The 24,025-nt window shown below is 39.7% G+C and overlaps 1 protein-coding gene across 2 annotated transcripts in view; it reads left to right on the top strand.

Moving 5' to 3' along the window:
* DCLK1 (doublecortin like kinase 1) overlaps positions 1-24,025 on the top strand; it is a 321,063-nt gene that overhangs the window by 254,085 nt on the left and 42,953 nt on the right. For both annotated transcript variants that reach the window (XM_019736467.3, XM_019736468.3), the window contains exons 7-11: positions 5,793-5,880; positions 8,345-8,453; positions 15,405-15,462; positions 15,972-16,091; positions 20,156-20,302. In XM_019736467.3, coding sequence (XP_019592026.1) covers positions 5,793-5,880; positions 8,345-8,453; positions 15,405-15,462; positions 15,972-16,091; positions 20,156-20,302 — 522 coding nt within the window. The remainder of the gene's footprint in view (positions 1-5,792; positions 5,881-8,344; positions 8,454-15,404; positions 15,463-15,971; positions 16,092-20,155; positions 20,303-24,025) is intronic.

Genomic DNA, 24,025 nt, shown 5'->3' with positions numbered 1-24,025 from the left:
AAACTGGCAACTGGTTGAAAAAAGAAATTAACATGCACTTTTTAAAACATACTGGCTGTCTCCTGGGGTTGAAGGCATTTTCCAAGGTCATATAATTTGCAGGGGGAAAGGTGCCTGTGTATGTGCATACATGTGTGTATGCAAGATATTTTAAAAGCACTGAATGAATAAATATCTAAGATAAATAAATATATAAGAAAATAAATAATGATAATAATAAAACACTTGATTACCCAACTTGAATTTAGAGCAAAAATCCATAATATATTTCATTTATAATATGGTAGAAGAGAGAAAATAAAATTCTACTGACCTATTTAGGAAGAATATTTCATGTTAAAATTATTATATAAGTTCAAAATTCTGGTTTTAAATCTAAGATTTTTACCAGACACATTTTAACCTTAAAATTACTTTAATTCGTTCTCTTTATGATTTCCATGATAACCTCAATGGAATCAATGCCCAAAGCCATAATGGTACAACTGGAAGGAATGTTTACAAATTTATAAAATTCCCAATTGTGTTTATACTTTATTAGTATAATAGAGTTTAAAGTAAAATGTAGCAGGAGTCTGGAAAAAGAGCGAGCCCCCTTTATCACAGGTTGGGAGTCCCATTTGAGGAGGAAATCATGGAGTGAATTATTTCATTGAGAAGGGATAAAATAGATGACTTCCTGGTCCCCTTCCAAGCTATGTTCCATGAAGAGTAACTCATAATGGAGACTTTGTCGTCCCTCCCACCACCACCTCCACAGCCTCTTCAAGACAAATGGTTCAGCCCCTGAAGTAGATTTTGGTCTAAGTGAGTATAGTGACCGGACGGTTGAAGCAAAGCCTGCCTGATACAACAAAGTTGTAACTAAATGCATTTACTTTTGACATCTTGGCTCTCGTGACTTCACTAAAATAGATTTAATGCCAATATTCCCATTTTCATTTTCTCTTTGTCTAAGTAAACCAATTTCATGAATAATAGTTCCTCAGTCTTTTAAAAACTTTGAGCAAATCTTTATGATAATATTTTTCAGTATTCACTCTTAGTTATACACATGATAGCTTACAGCATAACCTTTATTTAGGCTAAACATACTATGAAGAATTCAGACAAAGGAATTTGGAAAAAGGAATTACTTTTGTGCTTTGTTTCATATATTGAGGGCTTATTAGTTATTGCATATTGATGTCATCAACTTAGAGTTCTATACTTACTTGGAAAGTAAAGAAATGCATGGTGTTTCTACGTACACGTAGAATCCCATGGGTTTCAAGCTTTCTACACCAACATTATGATTTTATTTTGTTATATGAGGTCATCTTTAGAGATTCTGTAGATCTCAAGTCAAGATCTCCAAGATGACTGTTTGAATCTGTTAAATATTTATTGGTTGTGTTTCCTTTATAAAATTGATCTGGTTGATTTCTAAATTTTTTTAAACCATTCTTCAAATTAATGTTAACAAAGTAATAACTGTCTACCAAGACAAAATGCAAAGTGGAAATGATATATTTAACCATCCAAAACTATAATTATCTGGTGAGAGTTTTTCTACCTTGATTAGATCAATTGGGTCAATGGGATATTTTTGAAATCTTTATTCAGTGTGGACCCCAGCTGAGTGACACCATTAATACAAATGGCAAGAGTAGCTTACACGATTTATATTTAAAATGAACTGCTTTTTACTACATAGTCGTCAGGTACATCTTGGTAAAATGTGGTTAGAGCTGTTATGTCAGCTTTCTCACTTACTTCAAAAAGTGTGATATGTTCTCCATCTGTTATATGATCCCAAGTTAAATGGCTACACTTAGGATGTGTTCTTACTTAGGGCAGTGCTTTTATGAAGGTGTGCCATAAAAGCATCCAGGTGCCAGCAACCTGGCCACCTGGTTTCCATTAAATATGCTTGGAGGTGATGACATTTCAAATGTCACAATATATCTTAAAGCAGCTAATTGCATTAAATTATAAAATAACTGTATGTTTTGAACTGTACCACCAGATGCCTTGGAATTAGCTAACTGATTAAAGCAAACACAAAATGTTATCATCATACTTATTATAAAATGGTTTACCTGCTCAGAAAAACCAAATAAGTAAATTTATTTTATTTATGAACATGCAAAAATATAAGTGGGCTTTTCAGCTTCTGTTGGTCATAAGTACAGGCGGATTAATCTCATTGGGTTAATTTTAAAGAACAAGAACATACACATTTTTCCTTTATTGTTTTCAGAATCCTTCAATCACATTTATGAACAGTAATCAAAATCAGCCAGCCCTGTCTAGGTTAGTATACTTAGGGTTAGTAGCAAGCATACACAAAGAGCCATGCTGATTCCTGAATGACTTCAACTGGGAAAGAGAGCAACAGCATTAGGTGACAGAAACAGAATCCAAAAAATAAAAGGCTGGAAGGATAGGAATGTAATAAAGATGACATTGAACATGAATAAATGAGAAGTCTTAGACTTGATCTAAAACATCAACCTCCCACATACAGAATAGGGAGACCAGACATGACTGAGCCTCATGTAAGACTAACACATTATGGTACTAATGATAAGCCAGTATGACTTGAAAGTACGTTAGTATTTTCCTCACAAGGAAGAAAGCCTTATCCTTCTCTGCTGGTCAGAGTACACCTAGAATATTGCGTTTATTTTGAGCACCATGTTTAACAAGACATATTGACAACTGGTGTGTGTCCACAGGAGGATGCAGGGGTCATGGGAGCCCTGTCACATGACAAACAACCGAAAAAACTGGGAAATGCAAATTGAAAAACATAAGATACAGAAAGGGCCAGTAGCTATTTCCAATACCTGAAGCTCTAGCATATGAGAAATGGATTAGAACTATCCTGGGGGGCTCCAGAGGTGAAAACTAAGACCAATAAATGGACACTGTAGGGGCACATCATTTCAACATAACTTAAGGAAGAACTTCCTGTGACTCTATTAACAGTTAAGAGCTGCCTTTGGAAGTAATGTGTTCAGTAATGGAGGTGTTTGGACAGAGGCCATTTGACCACATAACTGGAAATTTTGTAGTGGGAATTTGGTTTCTGGATAGAAGTAGGGTGGAATAGGTAATATTTCAGGTCCATTCCAGTCCCTATAATTCTTTGAATCCATGAGTGGTCATTGTCTTGGAAAGTATATAATGTTAACTATCTTCTTTGGGAGAAAGAAGACATGACACCATTAGAATTCTAATACATTTATTTTACTCTGAGCATAATAAGTAAAATGAGAACTTTTAATTTTCAGAGTACCTTATTTGTAATTAAGTTTTTCTCTTAAAACTTTCATCTGTCAACCTCAGACAGCATGAAATTTGAATGATTTGGGGGTACATTTTCAAAACACAAACCTAAAGTTGAAAGTAAGCAATTGTAAACATAAGCAAACTTGTATTAGCTCTGCTTTTTTTTTTTTTTTTTTTTTTTACCAGAGTCAGAAAACCTTGAGGGGTTTTGTTCATAAGACAGAGAAAACACAGCTGGTACTGTGGCAAGCATTCAGGCATCAGTGGCACTGTTGAAAATACAATTCATTAGCTGATAAAGCTGTTTAGTGAATAGTATCGAGCAAGTTTATAGGATATTACAATTTAAAAGATGTTTTCATATACTTTGGGTCAGAGTTCTGTATTGAGTAGCTGATGTTCTTATTAAAAGAACAAGCTTTTGGAATCAAGTACATAAATTGTGGACATATTTGCTAGGAAACACACTACTAGTCTATTAATTCTGGTGCTTGATGAAAGAATGTGTCTTTGTGTTCTAAACTTTAAAACACCATATGACAAGACAGCACCTGCCACCCCAAACCACAACGTGTCTACATTATTAAACACCATTTGTGATGCTGCTGGAAGAGATTCAAGGACCAGAAAGCCCAGAGGCGGAAGTCCGCATTTTAGAAATTGTCTTACTGCTTTTCTGCTTGGAACACCATCATGTCTACAGCAAAGGCATGACACGGGGGATAAAAGATCTCACTGTTCTGGAAAACACACACCTTCCGCTCAAATGTGGTAATGTTAATGTTGATTTTCTCCAGACATTGACATCATAAATCTGCCTTGTCTCATCCTCTTATTGCAATATTAATATGAGGTTTTCACAAATCAACATTCATAAAAGTAGGCAGAGCATGGCTTAGAAGCTCATACATTGACAGTATCTTTGACAGAGTTAGTTGTGACTCTCGTTAGTATCACACCAAGCAAAACTGTTTCAAGGTCACAATCCGAATCCCTCTTTCTAGCCTGACATATGACAAATGTATGCTGCTGGTCACAAAGGGAGGCTAGATGAGAGAAGATGGAAAACTAGCTCGAGTTACCAGGCTAATTATTAGGGGATCCTTATGATATTGGAAAACACAGGGCACACCACACAAACTATGTGGCATTCAGAGGTTTAGTAGAGTCACCACAAAACTTCCAGAAAGTTCTAGAAGGCAGCAGAGGCATCACTGCTGTGAATTTAACTTTTATCCCAATGGTTTCAACTGTCAGCTTTGATGAACTCTTCCTGTGCAATGAGCTCACCTTAGCCACACTCAGGAAAACGTCCTGTGGCAGTTGACTCAAATGTCCCTACAGTGTGTTAGGTAGCATCTCCCCCTATATTAATCTTTGGTGAAAATGAAAGTCTTTGAATTTCCTATACAAGATGTTGTTGGGCATAATGAAATTGGACAGAGCTTCTCTTCCCTCCTACTTTGTGCACACTTAAGTCTGGATGGAGTGGGGAGGAGGTTGAAGGGAGACAGGTAAGCAGAGGAAAAATAGGTCAACTTTGCCTCTCACCACCTCTTCATTATTAATTCAACTACAGATGCTTTTTCCCTTCTCTCTGCTCCACAGACAGCCAGCACCATGAGCCAATGCCGCCCCCTCACCGCCTCCTGCTCCCATCAGGCCAACCAAGTGGATAAGCCCAGGGAAACAGAAGGAAGATCTTTTTAGGACAAGCTGTGTTCACTATTTAGAAATAGCATTGAATGTGCAAATTGTTTTCTCAATAGATGCAGAGATGGAAATGTTCATTGTTAAAGTACTGCCCTGTAGCTCATCATAGTATTAAATAGTTGGTATTGTTGAGCTTTCTAATATAGTTGCTACCCTCTTTGCTTTCATGGGTCTTGGATCAAAATACACCAAATATACAAGGAATCACCAGGCATAGGCTTTTATTCCTGTCTTGTCTCAGACTTATTATGTAATGTTTAACATATCGATAACCTGCTGAGTTCTTATCTTTATCTCAAAGTGGAATTAACAAACCCACTCTTTAACCTTTATCCAAGGATATGGTAAGGCGGAATAATTTTTTTTAGAATATTTCATAAAAACAAACTGAAGAGAAAATTTGTGTATGTTAAAAATAGAAAAATATTCCATGAAATCAGAATGGCGCCATATTTGAGGCCTATTTGCAGATAATCTGTGGAAGATGAGGTGAGATGCCTAAAAATTTGCCAAATTGAAACAGTGAACTAAAGAATGCTAATTTTGAATAAAAGGAATAAAAATCCATGGAATATCTAAATTGATGATTAGGCTCACACTGTTAACATAATTTATTGGTTAATAGAGTAGTGGGGAGCGGTAGTCCTAATTGAATAGTTTAAGAACCTCCCTTTCTGAGTGTTAACCCCAGGCCCTCCCTGGTAGTGAGTACAGTTATCTCCTGGGATTCTGGGCTGGGCACAGCACCTGGAGACCCGGGCACTCTGACCAAGTGTCTTTATTCTGTTTCTGTTCTCATCCAGAGCTCTCAGCATGGCGGCTCCTCTACTTCACTTGCGTCCACCAAAGTCTGTAGCTCGATGGACGAGAACGATGGACCCGGAGAAGCTGGTGAGCTTGGGAGTTGATGTTGTCTGTGGAGAAGGCTCAGCCTACACAGGGGGCAGAGGATTGGTTGGCTAAATTTACTCCAGGAAACTATAACCTCTCAAGCAGAATGAAATGGACAAACCTGAAACAGCTCATAAGAGTCAATAAATAACAAAGGGATAGGACTGAATATGGCTCCCACCAGGATCTACTCCATCGGAAAGGGAAGAGGAAGTCACCCTAATTTAGTGGTGTTTCACATCATCTAAGGGTATAAGTATCCTAAGAAGGCCAGCTATTGCCCACTTTGGAAATAAAAGGGAGTAATTGCTGCCTTTGTTTTTCCAAACTCTGTTCACTTTTAGTATACTCTCTTGATTGACTGTTACAGCCTTCCAGATGTGCTCTAACTTAAGTGAACTCAGTATGTGAAAATATGGCTTTATAAAAAGAATTAATTGATGACAATTGCAAAAATATTCTTTGTACTTTGAACTAATTCACTTTAGAATTTCTCTATGATGTGGTCAAATGACCTGGATTCCAACTGACTTTTCCACTAACTCACTGGATTATTTTGGATAAGCCTCTTCAACACGCCACATCTTAGTTTCTCTTCTGTAAAACAGAGATTGTAATCCACACCTGTTTCCCCCCTGGGGTTATCAGGTTCAAATCTATTATGAAAAGTTGTTTAGAAAAGTCTAAATCTGGTATGATCAAACCACTGTTAAAGAACCAGCTCCCCTTGTTTGTTTTAAATGACATGATTTAGTTTTCTTAGCCAAAAGCCTAACAGGTACAGTTTATCAATAGTCAGGGAGGAAAAAAACTCTCAAGCCATGTGCTCTAGGTGGGTACCTTGGTGAGGACCCACTGGCAGGAAGGGTGGAAACATCTCCTTCTATTTCCCATCCAACATCCAAAGGTGATTACTTTTATTATCCAGTAGTAAAGAGCCTTATTATCCACGTAGTAAAGAGCCTTATTATCCACGTAGTAAAGAGCCTTAAAGAGAGATGCTTTGTGAATTTGGGTGCTTTGCAGTGGATTTGAAACGTCTCCAATCATCTCCTCTGATTCCCATGGAGCAGACAAGAGCCTTTCAAACAGAGGCAACATTATTGGCTTTTTTGGGGATGAGCTAGCAGGGGTGGGGTAGGGGTTAATTGGCTCTGGCTCTCACTTTATTCTGCAAACCACTGTGATAGCTTCCAGTGGATTAAGAAGTCACTTATAAAGTGGCGAAGAGGCTGCAGAAAAGCCAAGGTCAGGAGTAGCAGATGCCCTACATTTGTACAATGCTCTCCAGAACGTCCACCCACCCTGGCATCCAGAGTGGTGACGACTGAACACGATCGCAAAACCAAAATAAGGGCCCTCAAACAGATGTCTGAAGATTTTGAGCTTCCGTTTGTTGTTCCCCAACAATACAGATTAAACGAGAATACAAAGCTCCCCAAGAAAGCCCATTCACCATCACCTGAGGTTTTAATTTTATTTTGAGAAGAAATGTTTCAACTCGGTTTATGGTTAAAGGTCAGAATAGGAGCATATTTAGAAAGCACGCTAGGCTCCCATCACATTTTGTATTCAGGTTGCCTGAGGGAGAGCTAGGATTTATAACTTTAAAGCATGTAAATTTTAAAGCCCAGCTATAAAAGGCTTTTTACACCCCTAAGATGTTAAAGGTTATCCAGTATATTTATGTGACCTAAGTGTGGCTTATTTAGTTTTACGGCCTTAGATATTTAAAGCATTATTAGGCATTTGTAAAATATTTCAAAATACATTTTAAGGAGGAAAATGCGTTGTGTTAGTGGCACTAACATAATTGAAACTACAAAACTGTTCTGTTCACAGACATAATAGATATTGCAATTTTAATTCAACATCTGCTATGCAGGTTACTGGTGAGAACTTAGTCTAAAATCTGCTCATTTATCCTGGGGAGGGGTGCCAATCAGGGCTTAGTTCATACAGAATTTTACGGAGATCTCCATTTCAGGATGTAGTAAAGCTCAGTGTGCAAACAGCAGGCATTTTTCATGCTTTGTACAATGTCTGGCAGCCCAGAGTCCCTTACGAACTGCATTTTGCTCCTGAGCCATACCTAGAAATGTCACTTCTCTGTGCACAGTGGGTATTCGGTCAATGCTATTGATCAAATTGGCATGAAATAAAAAGATCAAAACTTCCTCCACAGAATCTCCAAGGCAGCAGAAAGCATAAGTTGCTCTTACATAGGTGGGAGTGGACCTCATACGTTTTGTGTTTCCTTTTAGTTTGTCATTTGTCTTAGTAAAAACTGTTGAGTATACAGTGTCAGCAGCGGGGGAGGGGGGGCTCGCCTCACTGTCCAGAAAATGACATATTGATTCTGAATCAGTTCCAGTCTATTAGATGATACTTCTCTAAACGTCTCCTTTGTGCAACATCTGTGTTCCCTTTTCTACCAATAAAAACATACTAATGATTCTTTCAGAAGTGTCGGAGGAAGGCTTCCAGATTCCAGCCACAATAACAGAACGATATAAAGTCGGAAGGACAATAGGAGATGGGAATTTTGCTGTTGTCAAGGAATGTGTAGAAAGGTGAGGAGGAGCTCATTTGCATCCAACTTTAAAGGAAACATTTGGCATTATGTTTTCCGAGATTGTGTCTTTATTTGCAGTCTGTGGCACATATGGAATCGGTTAATGTCTCAACTCCAGATGTAAAAAAAATCTAAAAGAAAGCAAAGCCCATCTAACAACAGATTTGAAAAATGTAGTGATTCCTGGGGACAATCTATAAATTAAGGACTTTGATTTTTCTTTTTAATGTACTCAGCAAAACTTTGCCAGATCTCTCAGGTAAGTCCTTTTATTTATTCATTCTTTTAAATATATACATACATACATATGAGTATATTGAGTAGTTTTTTCTACATTTCTTTGAGACATGTAGATGTCAGACGTTCTTGGATAGAGCGTATATATCTAAAAATGTACCACCATAAAATTAAACGTAATAACCTTGAAAAAATTTTAAATGCATATGTGCTGATTCCAACACAAATGGTATTTAATGCATTAAGGAATGAGATGGATACTCCTGTGGCCTAAGGGGAAGGTTTTGGAGTGAAAGGTTTATCCGTGGGAATCTTGATGCCTAATCAAGGACAATTGGTGGCTACTAGATGGAGAAGTGACAACTAATAAAGCTAAAGCTCCATTTAAGGTGGCCTCAAACCCTAAGCCCAGCGTTAGATTTGGAATTCGTTTCTTGAGCAGTTGCTTGCTTAAAGGGAACTTGTTCAGCCAGCCGCTTCTCCTCAGAGCTGAGTAAGCAGAGCGTTAAAAAGTCAAGGGGAGCGTGCCTCATTCTGAGAAGGAGTGAGTCCACTGTTTTTTTGGCAGCTGGCCTGGGGTGTCCACACTTCCCTGTCACTGTTCTCTGTCCCCACTGGGGCTGTATGCCCAACTAGTTCCTCAACAGTGTGTGAGAATAACACTCCTGCCCTCTACACCACCTCTTTGAGAGGACGCCTCAGACTAGGAGCTTTAGCCCACAAGTGGCAGAATTTGTGCTTCTTCCAAGGGCTTTGATTTAGAAGCACAGTAGAGCTGGAAGTAGGACACCATGAGGGTCCTAGTTTAGCCAGTGCCCACTGATTTGCTCTGCGAACGCTTTGTCATTCTTCAGAAGATACTTCCCTGCCTAAGGTAGTGGGGCCTGCATTAAGCTCCCCTCCAGCACTGCATCTCCAGCTTTGCGGCCCCCAACACGCCAGCTGGGCCAAGATCTTCCCAACAGTGACAGCACACAACACAGCAGACACTCTTTGTGAGGGGCAACTTGAGTACTAATGGGGAGCCTGAAAAATCCCTTTATTGCTACTGCTAGGCCACTTTTTCTCCTCTTGTGCTCTCCTTCCCCTACCCTCCACACAGAGCTTGACCATTCATTGGGTTTCTGCCAAATAGAGAATATGTCCCATTACTTTCCTGGGCTGCACACCTCCCAAAACAGGAGCAATCATTGTTCACTGAGCATAAACTATATACAAGGCCCTTAACTGATGATATTTCATTTAATTATCGTAATAATTTCACAATATCAGTATTGTTTCCATTTTATACTATACAAAGAAAACCTGGAGAAGTTAAACACCCAATGTCACTCAGCTAGTAAGTACTTAGCAAGGCATAGTTCCAAGCCCAGCTCCAAACCCCATGTTTTTGACCACTCCACTCCACTCCACTGCACTGCCTCCATCAAGGAGTCTCCCACAAGAATATGGCTTAGCTGAGCCAAAGTCACACACCCTACATTTGTCCCTCTGCAAAGAAGACAGAAATTAAATTGGGAAAGCCATTCCCTAAAATAATGGATGGAAGTGTGTGTGTGTGTGTGTGTGTTTATATAATTTTATATTTCATGTATACTTTTACTGATTGTAAATCTGATCGATAGTAACTTTTATTTCCACTGTCGCAGAAAATCCCATTTTCAGCAGATTGCCATACCCTTCCACTGTGGGGTATCTGGTTATTTGCCAGTGTTCACCATCTGTTGAGTCTGGCGTAGTGGCCATGTGCTGTTTGTCCTAGCTAGTTCACGGATCAGGATGGCATCTTAGTTCAACAGCGCTGGTCTTCCTGCAATAGGAATTTCTCATTTCTCCATCCAGAATTAAGTTCTTTCTTTCTAGTTTGGATTGTGTTTATTTTGCATGAGTTCACCTCTTGGGCCTCACTCTATGAAGCTTCAGAGTCTAAACACCAGATTGCTCCAAAAATTGTTAGTATTCCTTCCCCGCTGAACGAGGACATATGGCATGTGCCCTCTCTCCCCAGAGGTATCATGAAACATTCTTTTAATATTTTCCAGAGGCCCAAGAAAATAAAAGCGACCTAAGAATGTTGTGAATGGCACACATTGCTGGCGGGTACATTCTGCCATATTTTGAAGGATGAATATGTATTAACAAGAGCAAGTCTGTCCCTCCTCTGTTAATAATATGCTGTTACAGGGAAGATTTTTACTACAACAATGGATATAATAACAGTGTTGCCCTGGCCCTTCTTTCCATGGTCCCATGCCAGCATAGCCTTTGACAGTGGCTGCCAGGTCCACTTAGATTGCTGCCTGTCCTCCAGTAGCAGTTTCTCCAAGTGGCCTCAGGAGTCGCCAGGACATGCTAACAGAAGGTGGCGAATGGAGTCGGGCTCTATTTTGAAGCTGTTTTCTGGAAGCCCCAGAGAAAAGTCAAAGAGCTGAAAGGCACTAACAAGAGGTCAGAGCATGGGTTGAGGGCTGGAGGTGAGGTGGCCTTATGTCTGGCTTTCCTGGCCCTGAGTGGACTAATTACCACAGGAGCCAAGAGTACGAGTGACGCAGTCAGGGGTAGTGACAGTGTCTCCTGTGGCTCTTGGCCCTCCCCACACCTGTGCTGTTTGCATTTTTCAGTGTTGTAGGCATTAGAACTATACTAAAATTCTAGCTGCTCATGATTCCCTCTCATCCCTCCTCTGCCTGGAAACCTGAAGGACGGCACAACAAAACTGCTGGCTCTAGCAAAGGTCATAGGCAGCCCCACACGAAAGAGCTGAGACGTCAGTGTCACCAAAATGGGTTTCATCCACCTAGAAAAGTCTTTCGATTCTTAAGGACCTCAAGAACTACATACCTATAGTTTGAAGGCATTTCCTTCTGAAGTGGGGTTGGGAGGATGAGTCACTGTGAAGAAGCTTAGATAGCCCTCTGCTAGCTGATAATGTTCTCCCTTCTGTCCTTCCCGAGGATGCTCTGGCACCTGATAGCCTAGGGCCCATGTTCAAATTCAAAATAAAACCCCACCCCGGGATGTAGGCAAGACACTTTCGGGAGCCTCAGTTCTCTGTTCTCCGTAGTTACCCCCTTACGTGGGAAGCTGCCATGTAGCTTTATTCTGATTACCTCGGCAACAAAGTGTGCTATTTCCTAGCCTTCTTGACTAAGGGGTCTTCCTGTCGCTGTCCTCCCTGCCACCATCCTCTGGAGTCTCCACAACTCGACTCACATATTTGAAGCCCCTGTTAGTTTAGGCTTGTGCTGGGCACCTCCAGGGCTACAGGACACAGCCCCTCTCCAGGAGGTCCTGCCTGTGGACAAGGGATTGCCATGAAATTCAGGAAATGCTATGGTGGAGGAATAATTAAGAAGCTGCTCTTCCTTTTCCATACAATCTTTTTAAAAACGTTTAAAATACAGCACACAATAACAAAAAGTAACCTAGTCCAGAGCAGGCCCATCTCTGTCAGCCCATTCCCCTTTCCATAACCATTTGCTGCCGGGGGGGCGGGGATAGCGAAAGGTGGGAGAGAGTACTGATGGGTTTGAGAATCACTAAGTTCAATAAGGCAGCTTTCTTCAAACCATTTTCAGGACAAACATTAAAAATTAGATTTGTAAAATTTGTGAACTTCAAGTTTGTAAAATTTGGAAACTTCTCTCTAGTAGATTGGGCTCTGACGTTGGGTCAAACTAAATAGAAAGGGGACCTTACAAATTGAGTTCCCACAGAACAGAAGGAAACAAAAGTTTGTTCTGTGGCGGCTGCTGCTTTTGCTGTGGCATTCGAGGGTTCCGTAATTCTATAAAAGGTCAAGCATATAATCTCAGGGACAGGCAAGCACATGGCCTCTATTTTCACCAGCAACCCAGGTGCCTAGAATTCTTCTCAATACACTAAACTGTAGACTCCTTGGGGACAAAGACCAGGTCTCATTCACCGCTGTGGCCACCAGAGCACCATGCTTGTAACTGCTTGCTGAATAATTACATGGCCACAGTGGTCCTCGGAGTTTAGGGTGTGTAGGAAGGCAAATATTTAAGGTTTTATTTCTTGTCAAGTGTTTTCACTTACCAACTTAAAGCAAGCAGTTAAATTTTTATTCTATGGTACATATTTAATCCTAACACCTGGTTTTAGGCTCATTTTCCAGACTTAACTACTTTCCTATAAACATGTACTTCCAGTAATAAGGATTTTATTGTGACTTTATAGTTCTGCCCTCAAGGAATCAAGAAAGAAAATTTGCAGTGTTAATTTTGGTGGTCTCCTACGGGACTCATTGTCTGATATAAAATATGGGTAAATCTAATTGAGTGTTTAATCCTATTGTGTACGATTCTGTGCAGTGAACCCACAAAGTCCTTTTTCCTATTAAGCCCCAGGGCCACTGCAGTGCCGGCTTACATTTCTCCCCACAGCTGTAGGCTCGGGACAAAACCCGGGTGCTGAGCACCCTGGGAGCCAGTACACCCACTTGCTCTCTTAGAAGCCTGCTCCTTGTCTGTCTGGTTGTAGAGGAGGTTCAGCCTTCCTGAGTCCCACACCAGCCCTTTGCTTTGAGCACTTTAATGTTCCTCATTCCAGGGAAATGAAGGATTAAATGGCAAACATGGAGAGTCATAAAGCTGAGAAATCTCCCTCTCCTCACCAGCACCTTCCCGTCCGTGCGCCCCTTTGTGAAGGCACCAAATGGAAGCGTCCGCTCCATCCTCCCTCTCTGGCTCTTCCTGGGACTGCTGCTGGCTTGTCCCACAGCAGTCAGTCCAGTTGTCCGGACTCGCCTGCCATCAACTGAAGCCTTTAAACCAGATAGGAAATTGCTCATGGATTCTAATCTCAGATTTGCTTTACCATATTTTTTTAGTGATTCATGTAAAGCAGAATTCAGAAATACTTCAGCTTTTAGTTTTCCTCTTGATTGAGGATTCTCAAATTTGCAAACAAGTCTTCATAAGTCTCTTAAGAGGAAGCTACTTAAAGGGCCCTGTGATTCTTCTGTGACGGGGGAATCCCTTTGTATGTGAGTCAACACTTTCGCACTTAATCTGTTTGCCCATACATTTTAAATTTCCAATGATAAGGCTTTCGTTTTCCCTTTTACTGCGGTGTTTTTTCTCCACCTCTGCTCCCACGGCCTTGCTGATGGTCTGGTGTTGATGTGGAGGACATTGAGCCCCAAGCCCTGCATTAAGCCAGCTCCCTCCACGGTCTCTTGCCCAGCCATGGGCCTGAAGAATCAACAAAGACTGAATCAACAAAGGGTATCCTTGGGCTTCTTAGTCCATTTCTGCATGAAACTGGAACAATTTGGGTTCATCTGGACACCCACATCTCTGCAGGAGAGCCACCCTGAGACAGAGGGGTTTACCTTCTCCCATCTATAGGAGAAAGCCCTCTAGTGGAGAAAATAGGCTTCAAAGTGATTATTTAATTCTGGTTTTATCCATCAGATGTAATTACAACCATTTGGTCAAAGTTTACTGTTTTCCGAAAGCTGGCACCATGCAGGGGCTTGGAAGTGTCGTGGGAGAAGCATTTTTAGAAGCACACGACAGGATTGGTTTCTAAAATGCCCTTGAAACACATTCTTAATATCTGGCCTCTTAATCTGTTTATAGGCAAACACTCTCTTGCTCCAACCCTATAACTAGGAAACCCCCCTTTGATTCTCTGTTCTGGAGATTTTAAAACCGTGATTTTAAAAATTTTGTTCTTTATCAATCTCAGTTTCGTTGTATTCATTTACATCTCTAAAATTGGTTTTTATCTATAGGAAAAGGCTAGGCTGTCTTGGTTTCCCACCAAAAATGAAATGGCATTGCTTGTGAAGTAGCGGTTTACTATGACTATTAAGTATACATTGTGTTCTTTGACAACAAATGTGTGGTGTTTGGTACTACGGTATCTTAGACTGCCTAACACACGTTAGGAAGCTATACAGGCAGCAGAATGACAAAACCCTCCCTCCACACACCCATCACAGAGCAGGACCGGTGTTGGTCGGACTGTATGTGAAGGAAGCAGAGAGAGACCTCAAGAACTCAGAGTCCTGATTTTAACACTGTCATGTGGCTTTGGGAAAGTGAGTTGAGCTTAATTGTCAGCTCCATTTAATTTCTGTGAAATGATACAGACATTAAAGGTACAAGAACTCACAGAAAGCTCAGATAATGGTTGTATCCCTTTCTACACCTTGAATATATTATCTGTGAGTTCTCCAGGAGACCACTTAGGCTTGCCAACTGACCCCAAGTCTAAAAGAGTGTGAACTGCTTCTGTCGAGCTTTCGGTGTGACCAACGAACAATTCAGGAAACTGTCACAGCCACACTTCATGGATAGAGACCCTCAAGAGAAACTGGGAAGAGGAAGGGCAGAAACTCACATCTGTTTTATGTCCTGATCATATCACCTCAGAAGGCAGGGCAGGGCGCCTGGCAGGAGGAGTTACACGTGGCACTAAAAATGGTCGTGGTTTTGTTACAAGTATGGCCACGTGAGCAGCTCATGATGTTTCTGTGCTGACATATTTGTTATCCTTACACTTGCTCAACCCCGAAAAGTTGATGTATTTCTTCTAGAAAAGGAAAAGAGAGTCAGTCATTCACGAAATATTTATACCATGATGCAAAATCTATAAGATAAGAAATTAATCCTTAACAAGATGATTCAGTAGAACTGAAATTAAGTTTACGTTTTTTTAAAAAAAATCTTTCTCTTTGCAGGTCGACTGCCAGGGAGTATGCCCTGAAAATTATCAAGAAAAGTAAATGTCGAGGCAAAGTATGTATAAGGTTTATTCTTAATGAAAACACAGTATTTGGGGGGGTAAAAACACAGAGATCTGCTCCCAAATACACATAAGTTCACCCCAATTGTTGTATTTTGATGGAATAGAATGTTATATTCTAGTTAGGATATGCCATTATTCTATACATAGTCCTAGAATAAAAGGTAGCTGGAATGATTGGATATTGTTTCTGTTTCTCATCTTTGTTTGCTAGTTTATTTATATTCTTCCATTACTTTTGTGATCTGAGTTCATTCCATCCTTCTACGTGAACTTATTACAATTTATAGTGATAGATTCTAGACTTACAAGCATCATCTAAAGACCTTCAACACCTTTTGGCAATTCTAGGCTATCTGAATATCAGAATCTAAGATACATTAATATATTTTACCAAAATACTTGCCCCTTGATCTTTACATAGTATAGTTTTACTCGTTTGAGATAGCTCCTCCTATTTCTGGATGTGTATGTTAATTAAGGTCACTTCTTCATTGGACAGGAGCACATGATCCAGAACGAGGTGTCTATCTTAAGGAGAGTGAAGCACCCCAATATCGTCCTTCTGATTGAAGAGATGGATGTGCCAACTGAACTGTATCTGGTCATGGAATTGGTAAAGGTGCGTATTTTGGAAAAAGAAATAAACCTGTACAAGGCAGCACATGCTTCTCTATAATACAACTCTTTATTTCCTCCCACCAATATCCAGTCTCTCGGTTCTATGCATTGGCATCATGGTTAAGAGTAGTAATACTAAAATTATACCACAAGAGTTCAAGTCCCAACTTTGACCTAAATAGCTCCCTGATCTCAGGTATCTCTCGCTCTGCCTCAGTTCTGTCACCTGTAAAATGAGAATAATAATAGTACTCACCTAGGAGTGTCATTGTGGGGATAAGAGGGAAGGCTTCCACCAGTTTGTGTGATACAGAAAGTACTAGATCCCAATGCAATCGTTGTTATTATAGTAGTAGAAATTGTTCACTTTTCCATGAACTACATCCAAAGGTATCACTCATGCCTATAAAAACAGGCTTTAAGCTTTTAGTCACCAATTTAATAGAAAAATAGCACAGTTCTAACATTAATGTGAATAGTCTACCATCTTGCAGTGAATGCTGCCATCTCATCGTGTCACATGAAATTACATTTTTATTCTATTAAAGTCATAGAATATAAAAATGGCCAAATGTTTATTATAGTTGCATGTAGGTGAAAGACGACTTGCCTGTTCCCTCTACTTTCATATTTGAAATTTTCAGAAATTAGAAGTTTTAAAACATTGAATGTTTAATTTTCATGAAGTTATGTTTTTTCTAGCCTTTTGTATTGTGTCAATCTAACTGATGGTGTAAGTAATTTCCACTTTAGTTGTGAAGTGTCGTAAATTAGTTGCACCATCTTGTGCATCAACTGTGTGCACCATGAGTGAGAGCCTTGACTCTGACGCCAAGCTGCCTGCAGGAATCAGCATTGTGGCATTTGGGGTTTCCTCTGGCAAAGATTTAAGACAAAGAAAGCATTTAATAAATTAATCTATTACTAATCTGTGCCAAAAAAATGTATACAATGGACATTTTGGTCCATGTTGCTCAAGCAGTAGTTCTCCATAATCAGAAGTGTCTGGACGCTGATGGTAACCACTTTGAGCACCTCTTGTAATTGCAGAAGTCACACGTGACTTGTATTCATCTTTTGTTATCGGTATATATTGAGTATTACAATTTTAATAGTTTTTTCTTTTCTTAAAATGTTTATACATTTTTTTGGCACTCTCCATTTATAGATAAATGTTCATTCTAGGATCTTTAAACTTCCATTATTCAGAGTCGCTTTACTTGAGATATGTTGATATTTTTTTGATTTAGTGGTTATTTATATTTATAGGTGAAACCTATTTTTTTCTATTTCAGGTTAGGATTTGATTTTTTTTTTTTCAGAGAGGTTGTGTGTAGTAACACAAGGTTATTGTCACATTTGAATCTAAAGGTGATAAAAATGTAAAATGGGTATTCCAACAAGGAAAGGTTGATTTCATTTAGTTAGAAGATTTTTGTATTGGCACTTTATTACCAGATAAAGTTTGGTAACTACCAACATTATAAGTTACACTTTCTCAAGTGCCAAGGGTGTTGTTTTTATAATGACATTAATTTCAAGACCAAAAACTTCAAAACATTCCTGTTTCCTCCCTGTGTGCTGTTAAAAATTGATTAGCTCCCTGTCATTGGCTGACTTTTGGAGAACTAAGACTAAATTAAATCTTTGACTAATTAAAATTTGACTAATCAAAATTAGATTTAATCAAGTTAAATCTAAGACTAACAATCATCTTTGAAGATGAGAAATCTTGAGGCAAAGCCTCAAGAGTTAAGAACACATTTTGTGGGAAAGCTTAGTCTGATAGTCAGTCATACACTTAGCCTAGGAACTATTGCTATGTGTAATTAGGAGGTCCTCATGTCACTTAACAGACTTCATGAATTTTCTCCAGGGGATCAAGATAGCCTAACAGGGCCAGAAAGTGTCTAGCTCAGCATTGGGACTCCTCAATTGTGCCCCTAGACCGTATTCTTAAATTTAGCCTAACTGAGAACTGCTGTGAGGCCAGGTCTGAAGGGAAGGCCAATCCCAGCCTTGCCCTGAAAGTTTCCCATAGTGTTCCCCCCGAAAAATTTCACTGGGGCCATGCTTCTTAAACCCTAAGGGCCCAGTAGTGTGCCAAAGTGTGCCTGAAGATATAGGATAAACAAGTATTTCCTTCATTCCAGAAAACAGAGAAGCAACAATTATTAAAAGTGAATTTCCATAATTCTTAAGAAGAGGACTTTAGACTTTTGCTTACAGAAATTTACACAGAGAAAGGCAGGCCCTCTGACGAGGCCCTAAGAGATCAACAGGAGTTAGAACAAGGAAGGGAAGTAGAGGGGACATTCCAGGAAAGGGGCTCTAATAAGGAAAGATTAAGAGTGCAGAGTGATTTAGTCTTATTTGGTGACCAGGGAAGAAATATCCTACCTGGAGCATGAAGGTCTAGGTAGTGGCAAGAGATGACATTAATCAAGTTAGAAGGAAGGTTAGGGGCAGCACGTGGAGAACCATGAGAAAAGAAGGCTGATTTCTTGAAGAGAGAAAGAAAATCTGTATGAACATGTCGTGTGGGAAGGTGATAGACAGTGCAGAGGAAGCTTTGGATACAGAGCCTGCGGAAGGAAGCTGTGCAGGTTGTCAGGTCACGTGACAACAATCCAGGGATGAAGGGATGGGAACTGTCACTTAGAAGGTGGAGTGGGGTTGCCCAGAAGGATGTGATGAGGCATGCCTTAAAGAAAGGACTAGTTGGATTTGTTGACTGGTTTGTTGAAGTCTAAGAGAAAATGAGATTACAGGATACCTGGAGCCTAGATAAGTACGTATTGGACAAGGGTGTGGTCTTTGCAGGGCCACCATCTACAGCCCCCCACAGATCCTTCTGCATCGGGGTGCTGTTCACGGAGACCACAGTGAAAATCCCACCCCCTCGAGTGGCACAGAAAAAACCCGCCAACCTGCTTATAACAGCTTTGCTTTTTAAGAGAAACAGGAAATTGAGAAAGTGTACATTCTGGGGGGAAAAGTACATATTTCAGCAGTTTGGGAATTGCAGAGACTGACTGGACAGTGGGAGCAGCCTCCCAAGTGGAGATTGTACAGAGGAGTCCAGGCCACACAGTGAGATTTGAAAACTGTCAGCCTACAATTCGCTGTATTCTGCTTTTGCTATTTGAAAAGAAAAATTAAGTCCCAACCACACTAGTAACAGATGAACACGATTGGCTACTGTGTTTGGTTGTTGGGTGAATCGCATGCAAGAATGATGCACACAGTGCTAGTAAATCAGACCCAAGGTCTCTGATCAGGTTCAAATAAATGGAACGAAAACTGGAGCCTAAAATCATTGTTTGGCCAAATAACAATAAGTTAGCAAGGAACAAGGGAAACAGACGTTCAGATGAATAATGGTTATAGAAAACCGTCTTTGAAATTTCTCCGCCCTCCTCCCTCTCTTTCTCTCTCATCTTTGGAATGACAGTTTTTGATTCTTTTCTCTGTTCCTTACAAAGAAACACACTATTGAAAAAGAAAACACAAAACCCACTCCTAGAGAGCTAAATCCAGAGACTGAAGGGAAGTGTGTGTGTGTGTGTGTGTGTGTGTGTGTGTGTGTGTGTGTGTGTGTGAGAGAGAGAGAGAGAGAGAGAGAGAGAGAGAGAGAGAGAGAGTGAATTTCAAAGGGCAGAAGAACATTTTGTTAAGGGTGTGGTTTGCGGTATTACCTGTTTCTCATTTTAGGAGGTTATAAATTTGAACTTGTGCTGGGAGTTGGTATGTGGCATGTAGCACATGCCACCAGGACACCCAGGTGTCACAAGACCCCTCCTGTCAGGCTGGAGCCTGTGGAAAAGGCTGCCAGTCTGATAAAGAATCCTTACCCTGCTTTTTTCTTTGAGCTCTGGAGGAAATGGCTTTTGCCGTGGAGGGAGAAGTCACCAGAAGGTGTCTGGGCCTTGGCGAGGGAAGTGGCAGGGAACCCAGAGATCCTGTGTGCATTCTTCATTTCCTTTCTAGCCTGTCAGTCCCTCTCCAGGCAGCCCCATTGGACCATCTGTTAATATGCTGCTCTGCCTGCTGGTCTCTTCTCAGGGGGGAGACCTCTTTGATGCCATTACTTCCACTAACAAATACACTGAGCGAGACGCCAGTGGGATGCTGTACAACCTGGCCAGCGCCATCAAATACCTGCATAGCCTGAACATCGTCCACCGTGACATCAAGCCAGAGAACCTGCTGGTAAGAGGAACTCCAACTTCAGGGCATCTTGAGTTCCAAGCACTTATGAGTGAATATGAATATTTCTCTCTCTCTCTCTCTTTTTTTCTTTTCTTTTCTATTTGCTTTCCTTTCTCAAAAAAAAAAAAAAAAAAAGAAAAGAAAAAGAAAAATACCCTGAAGGCTAGTTTCCAGCTGGCCTTCAGTAACTAGCTGAAATTGAGGCTTTTAAGTTGACCTATAAGGATTAATGTGCCAGAGGAGCAAGGGCCTTATTAGCAAGTACAAACCTGAAGGTGGGGGACAAGGGCTGAGGGCTGGGATCTACTCAGGAATCCAGGGCTGCAGTTAACACCACGGGCTAGGCCAAGACAGTCATGAGGAGCATTTGCAGGTGTATTGTTTATCTACAGCACCTTTAGCTTAGAAAGTTTTACTTGAATAAAAAAGGAAGCCCTTTGACATTTTCTGTTAGTCTCCCAAATTGACATCCCAATAATATGATTTAAAAGCTAAGAATAAATCATAATGAGTTTTAAAGACACAAGCCCCTCAGCATAAAAGTAATCATGATGAAAACTGATTCTAAAAATCAGAGCATTTTTACCCTCCTCCAACTATTTGATTTGCTTTTTTTTTTTTTTTCATGAACTCCACCTCTCTGAGAGTTCTCCATGCAAGCAAATGAGCATCCTTTCCAAGTCCATTGTTAAGGGCAAATATTGGAAAAAATTGAGGAGACAGAGACTGAGCACGGGGGAGCTATCCCTGGTGAATATGGGAGTAACATAAATTTTGCTGGCTATTCATGTTAGAATTTTAATGAAATCTACTCAATTCCAACCTCCCTGTCCCCAAGATGGTAGTTCTTCTACTTCCATTACCCATTCCTGAGTGTTATGTATTATATGCGACTATTAGTTTGTCCGTCTCTTCAGAAATCTGGAAATTGAGGATTCTCTTTCTAAAGCAATGCATCTCCAAGGGTGGTCCAGAGACCCCCTGCATCAGAATTACTCCCAGATGCCTGTTAAAAATGCAAATTTCTGAGCTTCCCCACAGCCTTACCAAATCAGAATCTGGTGACTGGTGACAGGCTGCACATGTGCATTGCAACAGGCTGTCTCACATGATCCGATGAACACTCAAGTTTAGAAGCAGATGAGCAGCACAGCCCCTGCTATGCAATACAGGCTGATAAGATCTGCTGTTGTGGAGAACCACCCATGTGTGCACCCTGAGCTGAGGGTTGTACACTCATTACCTCATTGAATTCTCGCAAGAACCATATGAGGGTAAGTTCTATTAGTGTTCCATTTCACGGATAAGGAAACTGAGTGCCTAGGAGTTCAAAGACCTGCCCACGGCCAGCACAATTCATAAGTGGAAGAGTCAAGATTTAGCCTAGCTCTGCCCCACTCCAAAGGCCAAGCTGTAAGCACTAGACTACACAAACTTAGGAATTAGGGAGAGTGGTTTATGGTATGCTTGCTGTGTGCTAGGTACTGTGCCAGGGAACAGAGATATATGCCTTCAAGTAGGAAAAATAGGTTTTCAAGAAATAAATACACAAGCAATTAGCTAATTGCAATTATGGTAGTAATCTTGTAGCTACTGGCTAATGAAGGCAACTGAGGTCAAATGATGGAGTTCTGACTTAATTGCACCTCAAATTCCACATATCTGCAGTAGCCTAAACATTCTCTTCTGCATAGCTGCCTCCGTAAGCTGCAGCAATTTTCTCGTCTGCATTCATTATTCCTGAATTACGTGGGATTGTCTCATGGGAACAGACTTACACTGGGCCTTTGTTTAAAAACTTCTCTAAGCTCCGAAAAGTCAGTGATTAGAAATTAAAGTTTCATTTCCCTTCCCCCTTTTTGCAGTTCGGTTTTCCTCCTCACCAGAGTGTTATCTATTTCTGTAAATGCTATACATGATTACATAGCTCTGTACTTTTACTAAAATTACAATTTGCAGGATACATTTTAAGTGCTCATTTGGACATATTTTAAATTACTCAAAAAGAAACAGTTCTCTCCTTTTTCCTTTCTTTTCTAATTTAAGAATGTGAATATATACATCTACACATACATCATCATCATCATCATCATCATCATCATAGTCATTCATAATATAGTTTTAAAATATAAATATGAAAAAGCCAAGTAATTCTGCTTCTCCAGAACAGTAATTTCTTACTATAGGAGAGTGTTAAGGGTTGGTCAGTTTTGCAGGGATAAATCTATTATGGATAAAATAAGTAGAAATATAGAATAAGTTTAACAAAATTAGGGGGACATCACTAATTGCACTCAAGACCTCTGTTAATTTCACATTTTGGTGACCTTTATGTGGGAAAAAAGCAAACCATCATGGGAACCACGCACACATTCACATACTCAGGATTTATAGTCAGATGGACAAAAGTTCAAAACCAAGTGTTTCACTTTTCCGCTGGCTACTCTTATGACCTTGAACAAGCTACTTAACCCCTTTGAGCCACATTTAAGGGGATTTTATGAAGACGAAGAGATAACACATACCTATTAATTCCCTTCCTTTTTATCCCCCTTTTATTTTTAATAATAATTAAACTATCCCTAAAAATAAAACTGTTTAACAATAAAACTGTATACTGTAAAAATCATCTTTCATCTTTTTTTCACATTGCTTTTAAAATTTTACTACTTACCCATGTATGGATTTGCCATATCCTGGAGAAATGTAGAGCTGCAGATTATTTTTGAAAAATGCTATAATAAATTTAATGTAAAGATTTTACATCTATTTTCTCACTACAGAGAAACTTATCAAATAAATAAAAAGGCCACACTGCACACTTTGCATTGCTGTTTTATTATGAGGCTTCAAAAAAAAAAAAAAAAAAACCTTTAAAATTTTTAGACTACTAAGAAGATTTTTGCTAATTGTTTGTTATAACTAGCAAAGTATTGTTTATAAAGGTTAATTCAGCTCTAGATTTCCTTTTATATAGTATCATTGTATATATAGAACTTATAGAATTTTTTATTGTTAATTCTTATGGAACAATATAAAAATGTTGTAGCTTGGCCTAAAGGATCTATATTGATCATATGAATGATTTATTCAAGTCTAAGTATTTGGTCAGATCAATAAGAAAATGTGATTTGACTTGCGGTCATGTTTCCTGACACATTTTAGGTGGAAATTAGGAACTGACACAATATTAATATCTTTTACAATTTTATTATTGTATCATTACAAAGGGATTTTTTTTTTACACAAGTTAATTATGCTAATAATTTTATGTGGTTCATTTTGCTTTTTATGTGGTTCATCAGGCCTGATGCTTAATAATCATCCATATGAGTGACAGGTGGATGAGATGAGATGAAAGAGTGAATGAGTGATGTTTCTTCACAGAATAGAGGATGGACCCAACATGACATGTCTAAGTCATTTCTCAACTCATGTTACATTGAGGACTCCACATTGGCCTCAGTCTAAAATTCCTTGAATGGGGAGAGAAAATGCAATGCTCCCCAGCTGCACTTATGCATGGGAACATTGTGTGTGTGTGTGTGTGTGTGTGTGTGTGTGTGTGTGTGTGTGTGTGTGTGTGTGATTGTGTGTGTGTGTGTGTGTGTACGCCCATGATAGTTTGTGACTAAAAGGAACCTTTTGCTTTTTTCAAAACAACAAAACAGAAACAAAAAACAGTATAAGACAAACGGCCTTCAATTTACATGAGTCACCACT

This window comes from Rhinolophus sinicus, chromosome 16, assembly GCF_057876585.1.
Source record: "Rhinolophus sinicus isolate RSI-liver-muscle chromosome 16, RSI-T2T, whole genome shotgun sequence".
In the NCBI taxonomy this organism is placed as follows: domain Eukaryota; kingdom Metazoa; phylum Chordata; class Mammalia; order Chiroptera; family Rhinolophidae; genus Rhinolophus; species Rhinolophus sinicus.
This window is presented reverse-complemented; position numbering and strand designations above follow the sequence as displayed.